Source organism: Guillardia theta (assembly GCF_000315625.1).
Source record: "Guillardia theta CCMP2712 unplaced genomic scaffold GUITHscaffold_100, whole genome shotgun sequence".
Taxonomy (NCBI): Eukaryota; class Cryptophyceae; order Pyrenomonadales; family Geminigeraceae; genus Guillardia; species Guillardia theta.
The window spans coordinates 188,224-202,497 of NW_005434574.1; the positions used below are offsets into that span (position 1 = coordinate 188,224).

The 14,274-nt window shown below is 54.9% G+C and overlaps 5 protein-coding genes across 5 annotated transcripts in view; 4 read left to right on the plus strand and 1 right to left on the minus strand.

Moving 5' to 3' along the window:
• The window catches only part of GUITHDRAFT_155068 (hypothetical protein), a 2,477-nt gene extending 1,504 nt beyond the window's left edge, over window positions 1–973 (minus strand). The window contains exons 1-5 of the mRNA XM_005823986.1: window positions 918–973; window positions 795–844; window positions 628–691; window positions 164–204; window positions 10–106 (exon numbers count right to left, since the gene is read on the minus strand). Coding sequence (XP_005824043.1) covers window positions 10–106; window positions 164–204; window positions 628–691; window positions 795–844; window positions 918–931 — 266 coding nt within the window. The 5' untranslated portion in view covers window positions 932–973. The remainder of the gene's footprint in view (window positions 1–9; window positions 107–163; window positions 205–627; window positions 692–794; window positions 845–917) is intronic.
• A 4,086-nt stretch (window positions 974–5,059) lies between these two features.
• Window positions 5,060–6,294, plus strand: GUITHDRAFT_116789 (hypothetical protein; the record flags this gene model as incomplete). Its single annotated transcript, XM_005823987.1, has 3 exons — window positions 5,060–5,578; window positions 5,614–6,235; window positions 6,284–6,294. The coding sequence occupies 3 exons, from the start codon at window positions 5,060–5,062 to the stop codon at window positions 6,292–6,294; spliced, it is 1,152 nt and encodes a 383-aa protein (XP_005824044.1).
• A 372-nt stretch (window positions 6,295–6,666) lies between these two features.
• GUITHDRAFT_116790 (hypothetical protein) lies at window positions 6,667–7,017 on the plus strand (the record flags this gene model as incomplete). The annotated part of the gene is made up of 1 exon (XM_005823988.1): window positions 6,667–7,017. The coding sequence occupies one exon, from the start codon at window positions 6,667–6,669 to the stop codon at window positions 7,015–7,017; it is 351 nt and encodes a 116-aa protein (XP_005824045.1).
• Window positions 7,018–9,717: 2,700 nt separating this feature from the next.
• On the plus strand, window positions 9,718–10,590 carry GUITHDRAFT_58783 (hypothetical protein; the record flags this gene model as incomplete). The annotated part of the gene is made up of 1 exon (XM_005823989.1): window positions 9,718–10,590. A coding segment is annotated over one exon (873 nt), but the record flags the coding sequence as incomplete, so codon positions are not given.
• A 2,112-nt stretch (window positions 10,591–12,702) lies between these two features.
• Window positions 12,703–13,851, plus strand: GUITHDRAFT_78469 (hypothetical protein; the record flags this gene model as incomplete). Its single annotated transcript, XM_005823990.1, has 1 exon — window positions 12,703–13,851. The coding sequence occupies one exon, from the start codon at window positions 12,703–12,705 to the stop codon at window positions 13,849–13,851; it is 1,149 nt and encodes a 382-aa protein (XP_005824047.1).
• Window positions 13,852–14,274: the final 423 nt, after the last annotated feature.

Genomic DNA, 14,274 nt, shown 5'->3' on the forward strand with positions numbered 1-14,274 from the left:
GCCTGTGACTCCATCTCCTTCTTGTATTGATCTTGTTCGGTAACTTTTTCTTTCTTCTCCACCTTGTTCTCCACCTTGTTGCTATTCGCATTGGACTCCGTTGAAGCTGTTGTCAAAGTAATCAACATGGGAAGTTCAAAGAATCAATGAGTGCAAGACTTACAGGCAGGGTTCTCATCCGAACTGTCTGATGTATTGTTCCCTCTGAAAGAACAAAGTCAGGATCGTCCTTGACAATGAGGAAAGGAAAATTGTGAGAAGGTTATCTTCAATAAGCATTGGTATCAACATCGTTCACGCTCCTCTTTTCCCGTTATCATCATTGTTGTCCTTGTGCATGATTCAAATCATCATCAACTCAATCTTCATCTCAATCATCTTTCAAGTCAACATAACAATTTGTGCCGTCGTTTCCATAATCACCTTTACCATCATCACAACCATCTTCATCACTTTGACCATCGTCTTCATCATGAACATTGCATAATAATCAACAGCAGCTACAACTTGAGCAGCAGCATCAGCTCCAACAACTTTACCACCACAGCCATCAATCAAGACTAACAACATTATGGAAGATTGTCATTGCAGTGAAAATGAAATTTTAGCTTGATAAACGATTCAAACCTCTTTAGAACTGACGGCAAATCCTTGTAAGAGCCGTAGGACTGGAGTTTACTTGGATCAAGGCCTGATGATTAACAGCCACGATTGAAATCATTACAAAATTCTCTTTCATCTCCTCAACAAGCATGTTTGACATCAAGATAAAGCTTTCTTTCATCTCCTCTCACCGATGTACTTGAAGTATCTCTCTGCTTCATCTTCTAAGAAATCCCAGTACCTTTGCAAGTTGATGTCAACGGCAGTTGATGTCAACGGCATCTTTTCGAACTCATTCACATCACAAAACTCACTCTTGATCAGTCATGTTTGGTTTCCTTCCTGGCTGGACAATCTCTGACTTGGGTTCTCCACACCACTTTACTCACGTTCTGCAATCAGCAACGAGACAATCATCACAGAAGACAACAACACCTCATCGATCTCAAAAGTGTAGCTGCAGTCTTTCCAGAAATCATCTTCGTCTGGTACAGATCTTCATGTCAAGACAATGTCTCTACGGTGATTACACACCGTTGGTTGTGTTTTGTTCCTCCTTTGGCCAATAAAATGTTTGCTGACCCATTCTCCTCTCCTCCTCATTCACTCCCTCTAGAAAAGGAACACTAGTGCCCTGTAAGACGGTCAACAGAAAAAGATTGAGATGGGGGAAGAGAGATTGTTGGCTACATCTGTCATGGTCTTTGACATCGTGTCTTCATTGTTCTCATCTTCAAAGGACAAAGTAAGATCGAAGACAAGATCCAGCAAGGAAAGTAAAGATGATGGGAAGAGGGAAAGATATTGGTGGAGTAGTTTATGATCAGTCAGGAGAGTGTTGAAAAGTTTGAATTGATCGCATCAAAGTGAAAAGGAATCGCGGAGCAAAACAAGAGGAAAGATGATGGAGACAAAGACGCTGGGAAATATCCAAGGTACAAAAGGAACAAACGAAGTCTCATACATGGAGGAGGCATCATACTGTCAGAGCTTGGAGGGGCATTCTCGTCCCTATGAGACAGAGAAACAAAAATGTCAAACAGCGCTACAACAAGCAACTTGTCATAGAAAACCTCTTCAACGCTCCCGATGATTCGTCCCCAAGGTTCAAACCAAACTTGAAAACAACGTCAATTCTAGCAGATCTTCCATCCACTCCAGACCTTCTTTGCAAGCTCATTGGCTAGCTCGTCTCCCTTCTGAATCCCTTCCTTCATTTCATTGTCGACATCCAAACACGGGACTTGATCGTTCTCTTCAACTTCAAAGTTTCCGAATTGATCAAGATCGGGGTCAGATGAGAATTCAAAGATATCCCTTCCTTCTCTTGCTCGCTCTTCAACACACAACAACCCCAGTCAGCACCCAACGAGTTTTCGCTGCCAAACTCGAAGTACCGAGCTCAGCCCCGTCGTCAGCCTCCACGGGCGACTTCTTCGGATCCTCCTTCCGAACACTCTCCATTGCGACGACATTGTTCGCTTGTTCGTCTCCTTGATCAGCGTCTTCTTCTTCATTGACGTCATCATTGTCATCTGTCAATCTCAGTGCCGTCCTGAAACGCCATCATCGGCGATCGGAGCAAGACAACAACAGCTCAGCGTTTCAACCTCTCGGTGATGTCCTCTATCTGCGTTCCACGGAAGTCTGAAGGACGAACAGCATTCAGCGCCAGGAGAGGAGAGGAGAGGAGAGGAGAGGAGAGGAGAGGAGAGGAGAGGACAGGAAAAGAGAGGACAGGACAGGAAAAGAGAGGACAGGACAGGAAAAGAGAGGACAGGACAGGAGAGGAGAGCAAAGAAAGAGAGAGCAGAGCAGAGCAGAGCAGAGGGATGCAGAGCAGAGGGATGAAGGAGATGGAGGAGATGAGATGAGGGGAGGGGAGGGGGAGATATATGGAGGAGATGGAGGAGAGGAGAGGGGAAGGAAGAAGAGAGGAGAGGGATGAAGCAGAAGGGGAAGGGAGAGGAGAGAGGTAGGGAAAAGAGATGCATGAAGGAGGAGAGGTGAGGTGAGAGGAAGGAGGATCAGAGGAAGGGGATGAAAGGGATGAAGCAGCGAGGGAGGAGGAAGTACCGGATCTGTCGATGCCGTCCTCCCTCAGCTGCCTCGCAATCTCGTCAAAAAGCTCCTGCACATGGGTTGTCATCGAGAGTTTCCTCTAGTACACGAGAATGGAGGGACCTGCTGCTCCTGAGCAAGCTCGTCATTGTTCTTGCCGCTGCTCTTCAGTCGGGCATCGACATTCTTGACGACCTTGACATGCCCATCACACTATGATCTACAAGTCTATCTCATCGAATTCACTTGGTTCAGCTTGAACGGGCTGTCCTCAGGCTTCCCTGCAAGGATGCTCTGCTCCCTCTCCTTCTGGGTGTCCTGCATACATCCACAACCTCACATCGAGCCCGCACTTCCTGCGTCAGCACCTTTCCAAGCTGTCTCCCCTTGATCTTTACGAGCTTGTCCTTGTCTGCCCTAGCGATCAGCGTTGTACCTTAGCTCCTCTCATCGCATCGCATCGTAACCTTGCTCTAGCACATCCTGTATGCTCCTTGCAGCTCTGTCGATGTCCTCCTCATCCAAGTCGAAGTCGCTGCCTCCCTCCCCTGCCCCCGCCTGCTTCTCACACAGATCGCATGAGCCGCTAGGAAGGTTCGAGCGTCAGCAAAACCTCAGCAAGGTCCCAAGCATCTGACTGTGCTGCTGCTGAACTTCTGTCAGCTCCCTCCCTCTCATCGCCGAATCTTGACTCTGACCTGTTCGAGCTGGTGGATTCTTCGCAGCCTTGCCCTTCCGTTGGAGCGGCCTTGTACTTGCTGTGCGTTTCCTGCACATGCAATCGTCATCCTTTACCCCCTCCAGACTCACCCCCTCCTGCCCCTGCCCCTGCCCCTGCCCCTGCTCCTGCTCCTGCTCCTGCTCCTGCTCCTGCTCCTGCTCCTGCTCCTGCTCCTGCTCCTGCTTCTAATCCTTGTTCCTTTCTCTTTCTTTACCTGAATCAAGTTCATCTCCCCTACCTCGTCGCCCTCACGCTACCTTTCATCCTCCTCCCCTCCTCGCGCTACCTTTCATCCTCCTCCCCTCCTCTGTTCCCTTTCCTCCTCCTCCATTTCCAGAACCAAGTCTCACCTAGTTCCTCCTCTCAGCCGTAGTGCGCTGTACACGTGTTCATCGACGCGACAGCATTTGCCCAACCCAAGAGGCTCAGTCCTGTTGTCTGCAAGAGAGAGGAGGAGGAGGACGATAACGGAGATAACTGCACAGCCATGCGGAAGAAGACATTGGTAGGAAGTCATGCCAGCATCGGTTTCCTAAGGTCACATCGAGCCAAGACTCTTCATTCCGATTTCATGCTGTGCTTTTGAGTGAGTTCAATGGACCTGTGAGGCTCTCTTGTGATATCGATGCTTTTTGGTGCAAGATCTATCGTTGCGACTGCTCGATGAGTTCCCTATCTTAAGAGTTCAAGGTGTTCCTTCCTTTGATTCTTTCAGGCTCCGATTCCTTCTCCATCTCCATTCTCATCTTCACCACCTCTTCTTGTTCTTGGTTCCTGTTCTTGATCTTGATCTTGTTCTTGTTCTTGTTCTTCTCTTCCTCCCGCAAGATCAGTTGTCCCGCGCAAGCCCCTTTGTATTGATCTCATCCGATTGAAACCGATTTTCATAAAGGCGTGTCACTGGCACCGGAAACGGTGATCATGAGTCGGCCCGGACGGCCCGGCCCCGGCGCCCGGCCTTGCGGCAGTTCCTTTCAATCTTTACTGGGTCAAGCCTCCTCGACTCTCCTGATTGTCCTCGTACTGATTTTTAACTTCACTTTGAGTAAAGAAGGACGTTCCGGGTGAGCTCGGCAGGCGGTCGTCGGGAGCCGGCCCGGTACGGTCCATGAGCCTCGCCGGAGGCGACTGCCAGTCGGAGTCCCGGGCCGGGCCGCGCCGCCGGGGCCAGGCCAGCGTCCATCCGAAGGTGTCGGACTTTATTACGGCACTCAAAACGTTCTGTCAACTTCCGTACCACCCCTCTCCTCCCCTTGAAAACAACCGTCCGCTCCACCCCTGGCTCCACCCCCCTACTACGGATGACGGCCCCCGTAGCCTGAGAGGTCGCAAGTCAAAATCAGTCTGTGGTATGAGTGCGGCAAGCAAGCAGCGGGTTCCGGCAAGGGACGGTGCTCGGACTCCGGGACGCCAAACCCTCGAAAGCAAGACACGCTCGGAGTCCTCTGAGAGTCTCAAGCACAAGCCTACCTCCATGCACGCGAGCAAGTCAAGTCTGCCACCCCCGACACCTGCCCTCCTCCTGACGCCCTGCATACACTGCGAGAGGCTTGCGTCCCTTGAGGACGACTGCCCCATCTTCCTTGACCTCAACTACCACCATAACTACACCAGGAAACAGCCTTCCTGCAAAAACAAAACCTACGCGCGAAGCCAGCTGAAATCCAAACAAATATGTGCCAGAGCGAACAATCACAACAAACGCTTGAAATAGAGATCAAAGAATCCTCAGAAAAATTCACCATCGATAAGCCCCCAGCCAAATGCAACGCAGATGAATTGCAAATCGAACCATCAAAGGCAACCAAGGAACTGAAAATCGATACCGAAGATGTAAAGCTTGGGTTTCAGCGTAGACCCTCCCTTCAGGACGACTGCCCCATCTTCCTTGACCTCGTCTTCCACCATAACATCCTCAAGCCAAATGACATCGACCGCTGCGGATCCTTCGCCATCCGTCGATCCTCCCTCACCTTCGGCGACGTCCTCGGCCAAGGCTCCTGCGGGGAGGTCAGGAGCGCCCTCTACAACGGCAGGCAGGTCGCCGTCAAGACCCTGTGCTCGAAGCTCGACGCCCGGTCCGAGGAGGGCAAGGACCTGCTCAAGGAGATCAGCATGATGAGCCACGCGTTCCGGCACAAGAACGTGGTGGACTTCTACGGCATCTACGAGCACGACGGGCTGCCGTGGCTGGTGATGGAGCTGATGCCGGGGGGAGCCTGGAGCAGTACTACGAGGCCAAGAAGAAGTCGCGACGGGACGGGCGCTGGCGGCCCAAGACGAGGAGGGCAGTGTCGTGGGTGGAGGACATCCTGAGCGCGCTGGCGTACCTGCACGCGCAGAAGCCGCCGGTGATCCACCGAGACATCAAGCCGGCCAACATGCTGCTGACGGGGGACGGGAGGACGGTGAAGATCGGGGACTTCGGGCTCAGCCGCATGTGTCCGCTGAGCCCGGGCAAGGCGCCGCTGACACCGGGAGGAGGCAGGGGGTCTGGCGGCTTCTTGTCGGACGAGTCGTTCATGTCGACGGAGCTGACAGGCACAACGGGGACGTACCGGTACATGGCGCCGGAGATCTTCCGGGGAGAGGGTCAGTACACGGCGGCGGTGGACGTGTACTCTTTCTCGCTGGTGATGTGGTACATCTTCGCCGGGGAGCATCCCTTCTGCAACATCGACGGACACTCGGTGGCCAGCATGGCGGCCAAGTACAACTTCCGTCCGGCAGTGCTGAGCGAGCGGATGATGCCGTGGGAGCTACAGGGGATGATGAGGCGATCATGGGCGGGGGAGGGGAAGGAGAGGCCGAGGGCGGCGGAGCTTCTGGAGGAGGTCGAGGCATGGCGAGGTAGGCGCGCGGGGTGTAGAGGTGTCTTCTCATGGAGATGAGGGTCAGGGAAGGAGTGATTTGGCTAAGGGAGCAAGACCTTGTCTAGTGTACTTTGTGGAGAGGAACTTTTGTACTTGAGTTTTTGAAAGATGGTAGTTTGAATTGGGAATGAACAGTGTGGTTTGCAAGTAAAGAGTTGTTTACTTGTTCCATCACATGCTTCCAAGATTGCCGCTGTCTCACATAGGCTGATGCACTTGATACATCATGCTTCCGGCTGTTTGCTGGGTTACAGGTCAGTTCTTTAGTCTGAGTCTGACGACTCACTCTCAAATGTACCAAGCTGTCACAGGTCTCCTGTGACTGAGCCCGGCACCCTGCGATCCGATCAGTCCTGAGATGACAGGCTTGTAGCCAGTTGCAGCAGCACCTAGCATGCGCTCAGCCGCATGTGTCCGCTGAGCCCGGACAAGGCGCCGCTGACACCGGGAGGAGGCAGGGGGTCTGGCGGCTACTTGTCGGACGAGTCGTTCATGTCGACGGAGCCGACAGGCACAACGGGGACGTACCGGTACATGGCGCCGGAGATCTTCCGGGGAGAGGGTCAGTACACGGCGGCGGTGGACGTGTACTCTTTCTCGCTGGTGATGTGGTACATCTTCGCCGGGGAGCATCCCTTGGAAATATACTTTTGTTGCGGATCATTCTACGCTCAGGGGGACTACAGGCTGAGGGCGGTGGAGCTTGTGGAGGAGATCGAGGCTTTCAGTGCGGGGTCCGCGCGCTGGATCCGTCACTGAGTGACGAGTCACACACTAGACTCCCGGTCCACGACGGTTGGCAATCATGACTGTCGTGGGGCGGGCCCGGCCTGGCAGTGGATTCTCATCGATGAGACAGGATGAGACAGCATTTGGCCCACCCAAGAGGTTCAGTCCTGTTGTCTGCAAGAGAGAGGAGGAGGAGGACGATAACGGGTGGTAACTTAGCGCTGACGTTCGGTTGGTAGGAAGTCATGCCAGCATCCGGTGTGACACGCCTTCATGAAACTTTCGGAATCGGTTTCAACAGTACCGGAGGACGTTCCGGGCCGGCCCGGCGTGAGCTCGTGGGCTGAGTTGTCACTAGTAGAACTGCCGGCCCGGTACGGTCCATGATGAAGCCCCGGGCCCGCCGGGCCCGCGGGGCAGCCTCCGCTGTACGGCCGGGCCGTGGCCCCACAGCGGACGGTCGCTGCATCAGGTAGGGTTGCAGGCAACTTGAGGCATTCCGTTCGGTGCCACGGTGGCGGCGACTCAGTCCCGGGCCGGGCTGCCGGGGCCAGGCCAGCGTCTGATCATCGGATCATGTGTTGTACCCACGGCACTCAGTGGCAGGCTTCAACCGGGACGATGTGACGGTAACAGCATCATGCCGAAATAGCGAAAACTAGAAGGACAATATGAAGTTTTATATGAAATACCTCCGGTACCGTGTCGGGTACATTTTGGTACTTCATCAGGCAAAATACCGACTGTTATGCATACTATGCCCAACGTGGCAGGGCGCATCTTGTACCGGGTGGACCTGGCGGCTACTATCGTAAACTCAGCACGGTACATACAACAGATATACGGTACTACGAGGATGAGGCTTGACCGTACGGTACATTATTAGCAAGATCTTCACTGTGACGACACTATTCTTAAGTTTGAGTAAATTGAAACCTGGAGAGCAGCGCGTCCATCGAAGGTGACTTTATATTACCGCACTCAACTTGAGCCGTTGAAGCTTGGCTGAGTCAGCCGGGAAGGGCCCGGGCCGGGCCCCCACCGTCAGTCTCTTTGTTTTATTTTTGTCGTAAACTTCCGACGTGATCGCTCGGTACGTTCTGTCAACTCAGTTCGGTACCACCCCTCTCCTCCCCTTGAAAACAACCGTCCGCTCCACCCCCCTACTACCGTACGGATGACGGCCACCGTACCCTGAGAGGTCGCAAGTCAAAATCATCTCTTTTTGCCTCCGGAGGCTCTCCTCTCCCCTCCTCTCCCCTCCCCACGGGCCAGGCTAGGCTAGCGGCGAGTTCCGGCAAGGGACGATGCCATGATGCTCGGACGCCGACCCCTCGAAAGCAAGACGCGCTCCTCTCAAGCACAAATACTGAGAGAGGCTTGCGTCCCTTGAGGACGACTGCCCCATCTTCCTTGACCTCAACTACCACCATAACTACACCAGGAAACAGCCTTCCTGCAAAAACAAAACCTACGCGCGAAGCCAGCTGAAATCCAAACAAATATGTGCCAGAGCGAACAATCACAACAAACTGAATTGCACTGCAGTAGCAGGCATTCCCGGCGTACTCCGGGCTCCCCGGCGACTCAGTCCCGGGCCGGGCTGCCGGGGCCAGGCCAGCGTCTGATGTTGAGTACCCATGACATCGTTGCACTTGTAACGATAAAGGGCAATATGAAGTTTTATATGTCAAATACCTCCGGTACCGTGTCGGGTACATTTTGGTACTTCATCAGGCAAAATACCGACCGTACTGTTTATGACGGCTTTACTCAAAGTTAAGTTACTGAAAATCAGTACGAGGACTGTCAAGTTATGCATACTATGCCCAACGTGGCACTGTCAGGGCGCATCTTGTACCGGGTGGACCTGGCGGCTAGTCGTACTACGGTAAACTCAGCACGCCGGGTACATACAAGCACTCAACTTGAGCCGTTGAAGCTTGGCTGAGTCAGCCGGGAAGGGCCCGGGCCCCCGGGTGACTGTCAGTAAAAACCGTGTCAGTCTTGGAAGAAGTTTGTTTTATTTTTGTCGTAAACTTCCGACGTGATCGCTCGGTACGTTCTGTCAACTTCCGTACCACCCCTCTCCTCCCCTTGAAAACAACCGTCCGCTCCACCCCCCTACTACCGTACGGATGACGGCCACCGTACCCTGGGAGGTCGCAAGTCAAATTCATCTCTTTTTGCCTCCTCTTCTCTCCCCTCCCCTCCTCTCCCCTCCCCTCTCCTCGCCTCGCCTCTCCACTCCTCTCAGTCGGCTGTGGTGAGTGCGGCAGGCTAGCGGCGAGTTCCGGCAAGGAACGATGCCATGATGCTCGGACGCCGAACCCTCGACTGCTAGACACGCTCCTCTCAACTTCACAAATACTGAGAGAGGCTTGCGTCCCTTGAGGACGACTGCCCCATCTTCCTTGACCTCAACTACCACCATAACTACATCTTTCCTAGGAAACAACCTTCCTACAAAAACAAAACCTACGCGCGAAGCCAGCTGAAGTCCAAACAAATATGTGCCAGAGCGAACAATCACAACAAACACTTGAAATTGAACCTTCAAAGGCAACCAAGGAACTGAAAATCGATACCGAAGATGTAAAGCTTGGGTTTGTGCGTAGACCCTCCCTTCAGGACGACTGCCCCATCTTCCTCGACCTCGTCTTCCACCATAACATCCTCAAGCCAAATGACATCGACCGCTGCGGATCCTTCGCCATCCGTCGATCCTCCCTCACCTTCGGCGACGTCCTCGGCCAAGGCTCCTGCGGGGAGGTCAGGAGCGCCCTCTACAACGGCAGGCAGGTCGCCGTCAAGACCCTGTGCTCCAAGCTCGACGCCCGGTCCGAGGAGGGCAAGGACCTGCTCAAGGAGATCGGCATGATGAGCCACGCGTTCCGGCACAAGAACGTGGTGGACTTCTACGGCATCTACGAGCACGACGGGCTGCCGTGGCTGGTGATGGAGCTGATGCCGGGGGGGAGCCTGGAGCAGTACTACGAGGCCAAGAAGAAGTCGCGACGGGACGGGCGCTGGCGGCCCAAGACGAGGAGGGCAGTGTCGTGGGTGGAGGACATCCTGAGCGCGCTGGCGTACCTGCACGCGCAGAAGCCGCCGGTGATCCACCGAGACATCAAGCCGGCCAACATGCTGCTGACGGGGGACGGGAGGACGGTGAAGATCGGGGACTTCGGGCTCAGCCGCATGTGTCCGCTGAGCCCGGGCAAGGCGCCGCTGACACCGGGAGGAGGCAGGGGGTCTGGCGGCTTCTTGTCGGACGAGTCGCCCATGTCGACGGAGCTGACAGGCACAACGGGGACGTACCGGTACATGGCGCCGGAGATCTTCCGGGGAGAGGGTCAGTACACGGCGGCGGTGGACGTGTACTCTTTCTCGCTGGTGATGTGGTACATCTTCGCCGGGGAGCATCCCTTCTGCAACATCGACGGACACTCTGTGGCATGTATCAGTGCTGAGAATGACATGCGGCCCGAAGTGCTGTACAGGATGCGGATACCGAGAGAGCTACAGGGGATGATGAGGCGATCATGGGCGGGGAAGGGGAAGGAGAGGCCGAGGGCGGCGGAGCTTCTGGAGGAGGTCGAGGCATGGCGGATAAGGGATGAGACATCATGCTGGTTGAAGGTACCTTGGAGATAAGGTCACAGGACGAGCTGAGTTGGGGGAATATACTTTTGTTGCGTCATTCTACGCTCAGGGGGACTACAGGCTGAGGGCGGTGGAGCTTGTGGAGGAGATCGAGGCTTTCAGTGCGGGGTCCGCGCGCTGGATCCGTCACGTGTAGAGCTCCAATCATGGCATCGCCGATGATCATAAATATGCTTTTGGATGAAGGGCCTGATCGAAACTCTCAGCTGACCCTCTTGTAAAGTTTCGATGACATGAGTCGTGACGCGGAACTTGGCGACATGGCCCGTCATAACGCAAACCGTAACTTACCCGGCAACTTTCACCATCACCGCAACTTGCCTCTTGATTGACTGAGAAAGAAAGGCAAACCTTGCCAGTTGGCAATCATCTCTGTCGTGGGGCGGGTCCGGCCGGGCGGGTTGTCGGGGAAGTACTGGAATTAAATCAACCAGATGAATTCTTCGAATTAATCGATTGCTTCTAATCCTTGTTCCGTTCTCTTTCTTTACCTGAATCAAGTTCCTCCTCGCGCTCAGTACCTTTCATCCTCCTCCCCTCCCCTGTTGCCTTTCCTCCTCCCGGAGTCCACCATTTCCAAAACCAAGTCTCACCCAGCTCCTCCTCTCAGTCGTAGTGCGCAGGCTGTACACGTGTTCATCGATGAGACAGCATTTGGCCAACCCATGAGGCTCAGTCCTGTTGTCTGCAAGAGAGAGGAGGAGGAGGACGATACTACGGAGGTAACTACACAGCCATGCGGAAGAAGACGTTGGTAGGAAGTCATGCCAGCATCTTGTGTGACACGCCTTCATGAAAATCGGTTTCAACAGTACCGGAGGACGTTCCGGGTGAGCTCGTGGGCTGAGTTGTAGAACGGCGCCGGCCCGGTACGAGCCCGCCGCCGGGCCCGCGGGGCCGGGCACTGCGCGCTGAGTAGCACTTCCCGGGCGACCGTCCGACGGTCCGGCCGCCGGCTGTACGGCCCGGCCGTGGTCACGGCGGACGGTCGCTGCATCAGGTAGGGTTGCAGGCAACTGGCAAGGGCATTCCGTTCGGTGGCGGCGACTCAGTCCCGGCCGGGCCGGGCTGCCGGGGCCAGGCCAGCGTCTGATGTTGTACCCACCGGGCACTCAGTGACTTGTAACGATGTAACAGCATCATCAGTGCCGAAATAGCGAAAACTATAAGGGCAATATGAAGTTTTATTTGAAATACCTCCGGTACCGTGTCGGGTACATTTTGGTACTTCATCAGGCAAAATACCGACTGTTATGCATACCATGCCCAACCGTGGCAGGGCGCATCTTGTACCGGGTGGAACTGGCGGCTAGTCGTAAACTCAGTACGGTACATACAACAGGTATACGGTACTACCGTGATACAACAGGTATACGGTACTACGAGGATGAGGCTTGACCGTACGGTACATTATTAGCAAGATCTTTACGACACTATTCTTAAAAGTTTGAGTAAATTCAAACCTGGAGAGCAGCGCGTCCATCGAAGGTGACTTTATATTACCGCACTCAACTTGACTCGCGGGCGGCCGTTGAAGCTTGGCTGAGTCAGCCGGGAAGGGCCCGGGCCCCCGGGTGACTGTCAGTAAAAACCGTGTCAGTCTTGGAAGAAGTTTGTTTTATTTTTATCGTCAACTTCCGACCTGATCGCTCGGTACGTTCTGTCAACTTCCGTACCACCCCTCTCCTCCCCTTGAAAACAACCCCCCGCTCCACCCCTGGCTCCACCCCATGACGGCCCCGTAGCCTGAGAGGTCGCAAGTCAAATTCATCTCTTTTTCCCTCCTCTCCTCTCCCCTTCCCTCCCCTCCCCTCCTCTCCCCTCCCCTCTTCTCTCAGTCGGCTGTGGTAAGTGCGGCAGGCTAGCGGCGAGTTCCGGCAAGGAACGATGCCATGATGCTCGGACGCCGAACCCTCGACTGCAAGAAACGCTCCTCTCAAGCAAAAATACTGAGAGAGGCTTGCGTCCCTTGAGGACGACTGCCCCATGGAAAGAACCTTCCTGCAAAAACAAAACCTACGCGCGAAGCCAGCTGAAGTCCAAACAAATATGTGCCAGAGCGAACAATCACAACAAACTGAATTGCAAATTGAGCCATCAAAGGCAACCAAGGAACTGAAAATCGATACCGAAGATGTAAAGCTTAGATTTCAGCGTAGACCCTCCCTTCAGGACGACTGCCCCATCTTCCTTGACCTCGTCTTCCACCATAACATCCTCAAGCAAAATGACATCGACCGCTGCGGATCCTTCGCCATCCGTCGATCCTCCCTCACCTTCGGCGACGTCCTCGGCCAAGGCTCCTGCGGGGAGGTCAGGAGCGCCCTCTACAACGGCAGGCAGGTCGCCGTCAAGACCCTGTGCTCCAAGCTCGACGCCCGGTCCGAGGAGGGCAAGGACCTGCTCAAGGAGATCGGCATGATGAGCCACGCGTTCCGGCACAAGAACGTGGTGGACTTCTACGGCATCTACGAGCACGACGGGCTGCCGTGGCTGGTGATGGAGCTGATGCCGGGGGGGAGCCTGGAGCAGTACTACGAGGCCAAGAAGAAGTCGCGACGGGACGGGCGCTGGCGGCCCAAGACGAGGAGGGCAGTGTCGTGGGTGGAGGACATCCTGAGCGCGCTGGCGTACCTGCACGCGCAGAAGCCGCCGGTGATCCACCGAGACATCAAGCCGGCCAACATGCTGCTGACGGAGGACGGGAGGACGGTGAAGATCGGGGACTTCGGGCTCAGCCGCATGTGTCCGCTGAGCCCGGGCAAGGCGCCGCTGACACCGGGAGGAGGCAGGGGGTCTGGCGGCTTCTTGTCGGACGAGTCGTTCATGTCGACGGAGCTGACAGGCACAACGGGGACGTACCGGTACATGGCGCCGGAGATCTTCCGGGGAGAGGGTCAGTACACGGCGGCGGTGGACGTATACTCTTTCTCGCTGGTGATGTGGTACATCTTCGCCGGGGAGCATCCCTTCTGCAACATCGACGGACACTCTGTGGCATGTATCAGTGCTGAGAATGACATGCGGCCCGAAGTGCTGTACAGGATGCGGATACCGAGAGAGCTACAGGGGATAATGAGGCGATCATGGGCGGGGAAGGGGAAGGAGAGGCCGAGGGCGGCGGAGCTTCTGGAGGAGGTCGAGGCATGGCGGATAAGGGGTGAGACATCATGCTGGTTGAAGGTACCTTGGAGATAAGAGCACAGGACGAGCTGAGTTGGGGGAATATACTTTTGTTGCGTCATTCTACGCTCAGGGGGACTACAGGCTGAGGGCGGCGGAGCTTGTGGAGGAGATCGAGGCTTTCAGTGCGGGGTCCGCGCGCTGGATCCGTCACGTGTAGAGCTCCAATCATGGCCGCGCATCGCCGATGATCATAAATATACTTTTGGATGAAGGGCCTGATCGAAACTCTCAGCTGACCCTCTTGTAAAGTTTCGATGACATGAGTCGTGACGCGGAACTTGGCGACATGGCCCGTCATAACGCAAACCGTAACTTACTCGGACTCGGCATTTCATCATCACCGCAACTTGCCTCTTGATTGACTGGTTGGGTGACTGAGAAAGAAAGGCAAACCTTGCCAGTTGGCAATCATCTCTGTCGTGGGGCGGGTCCGGC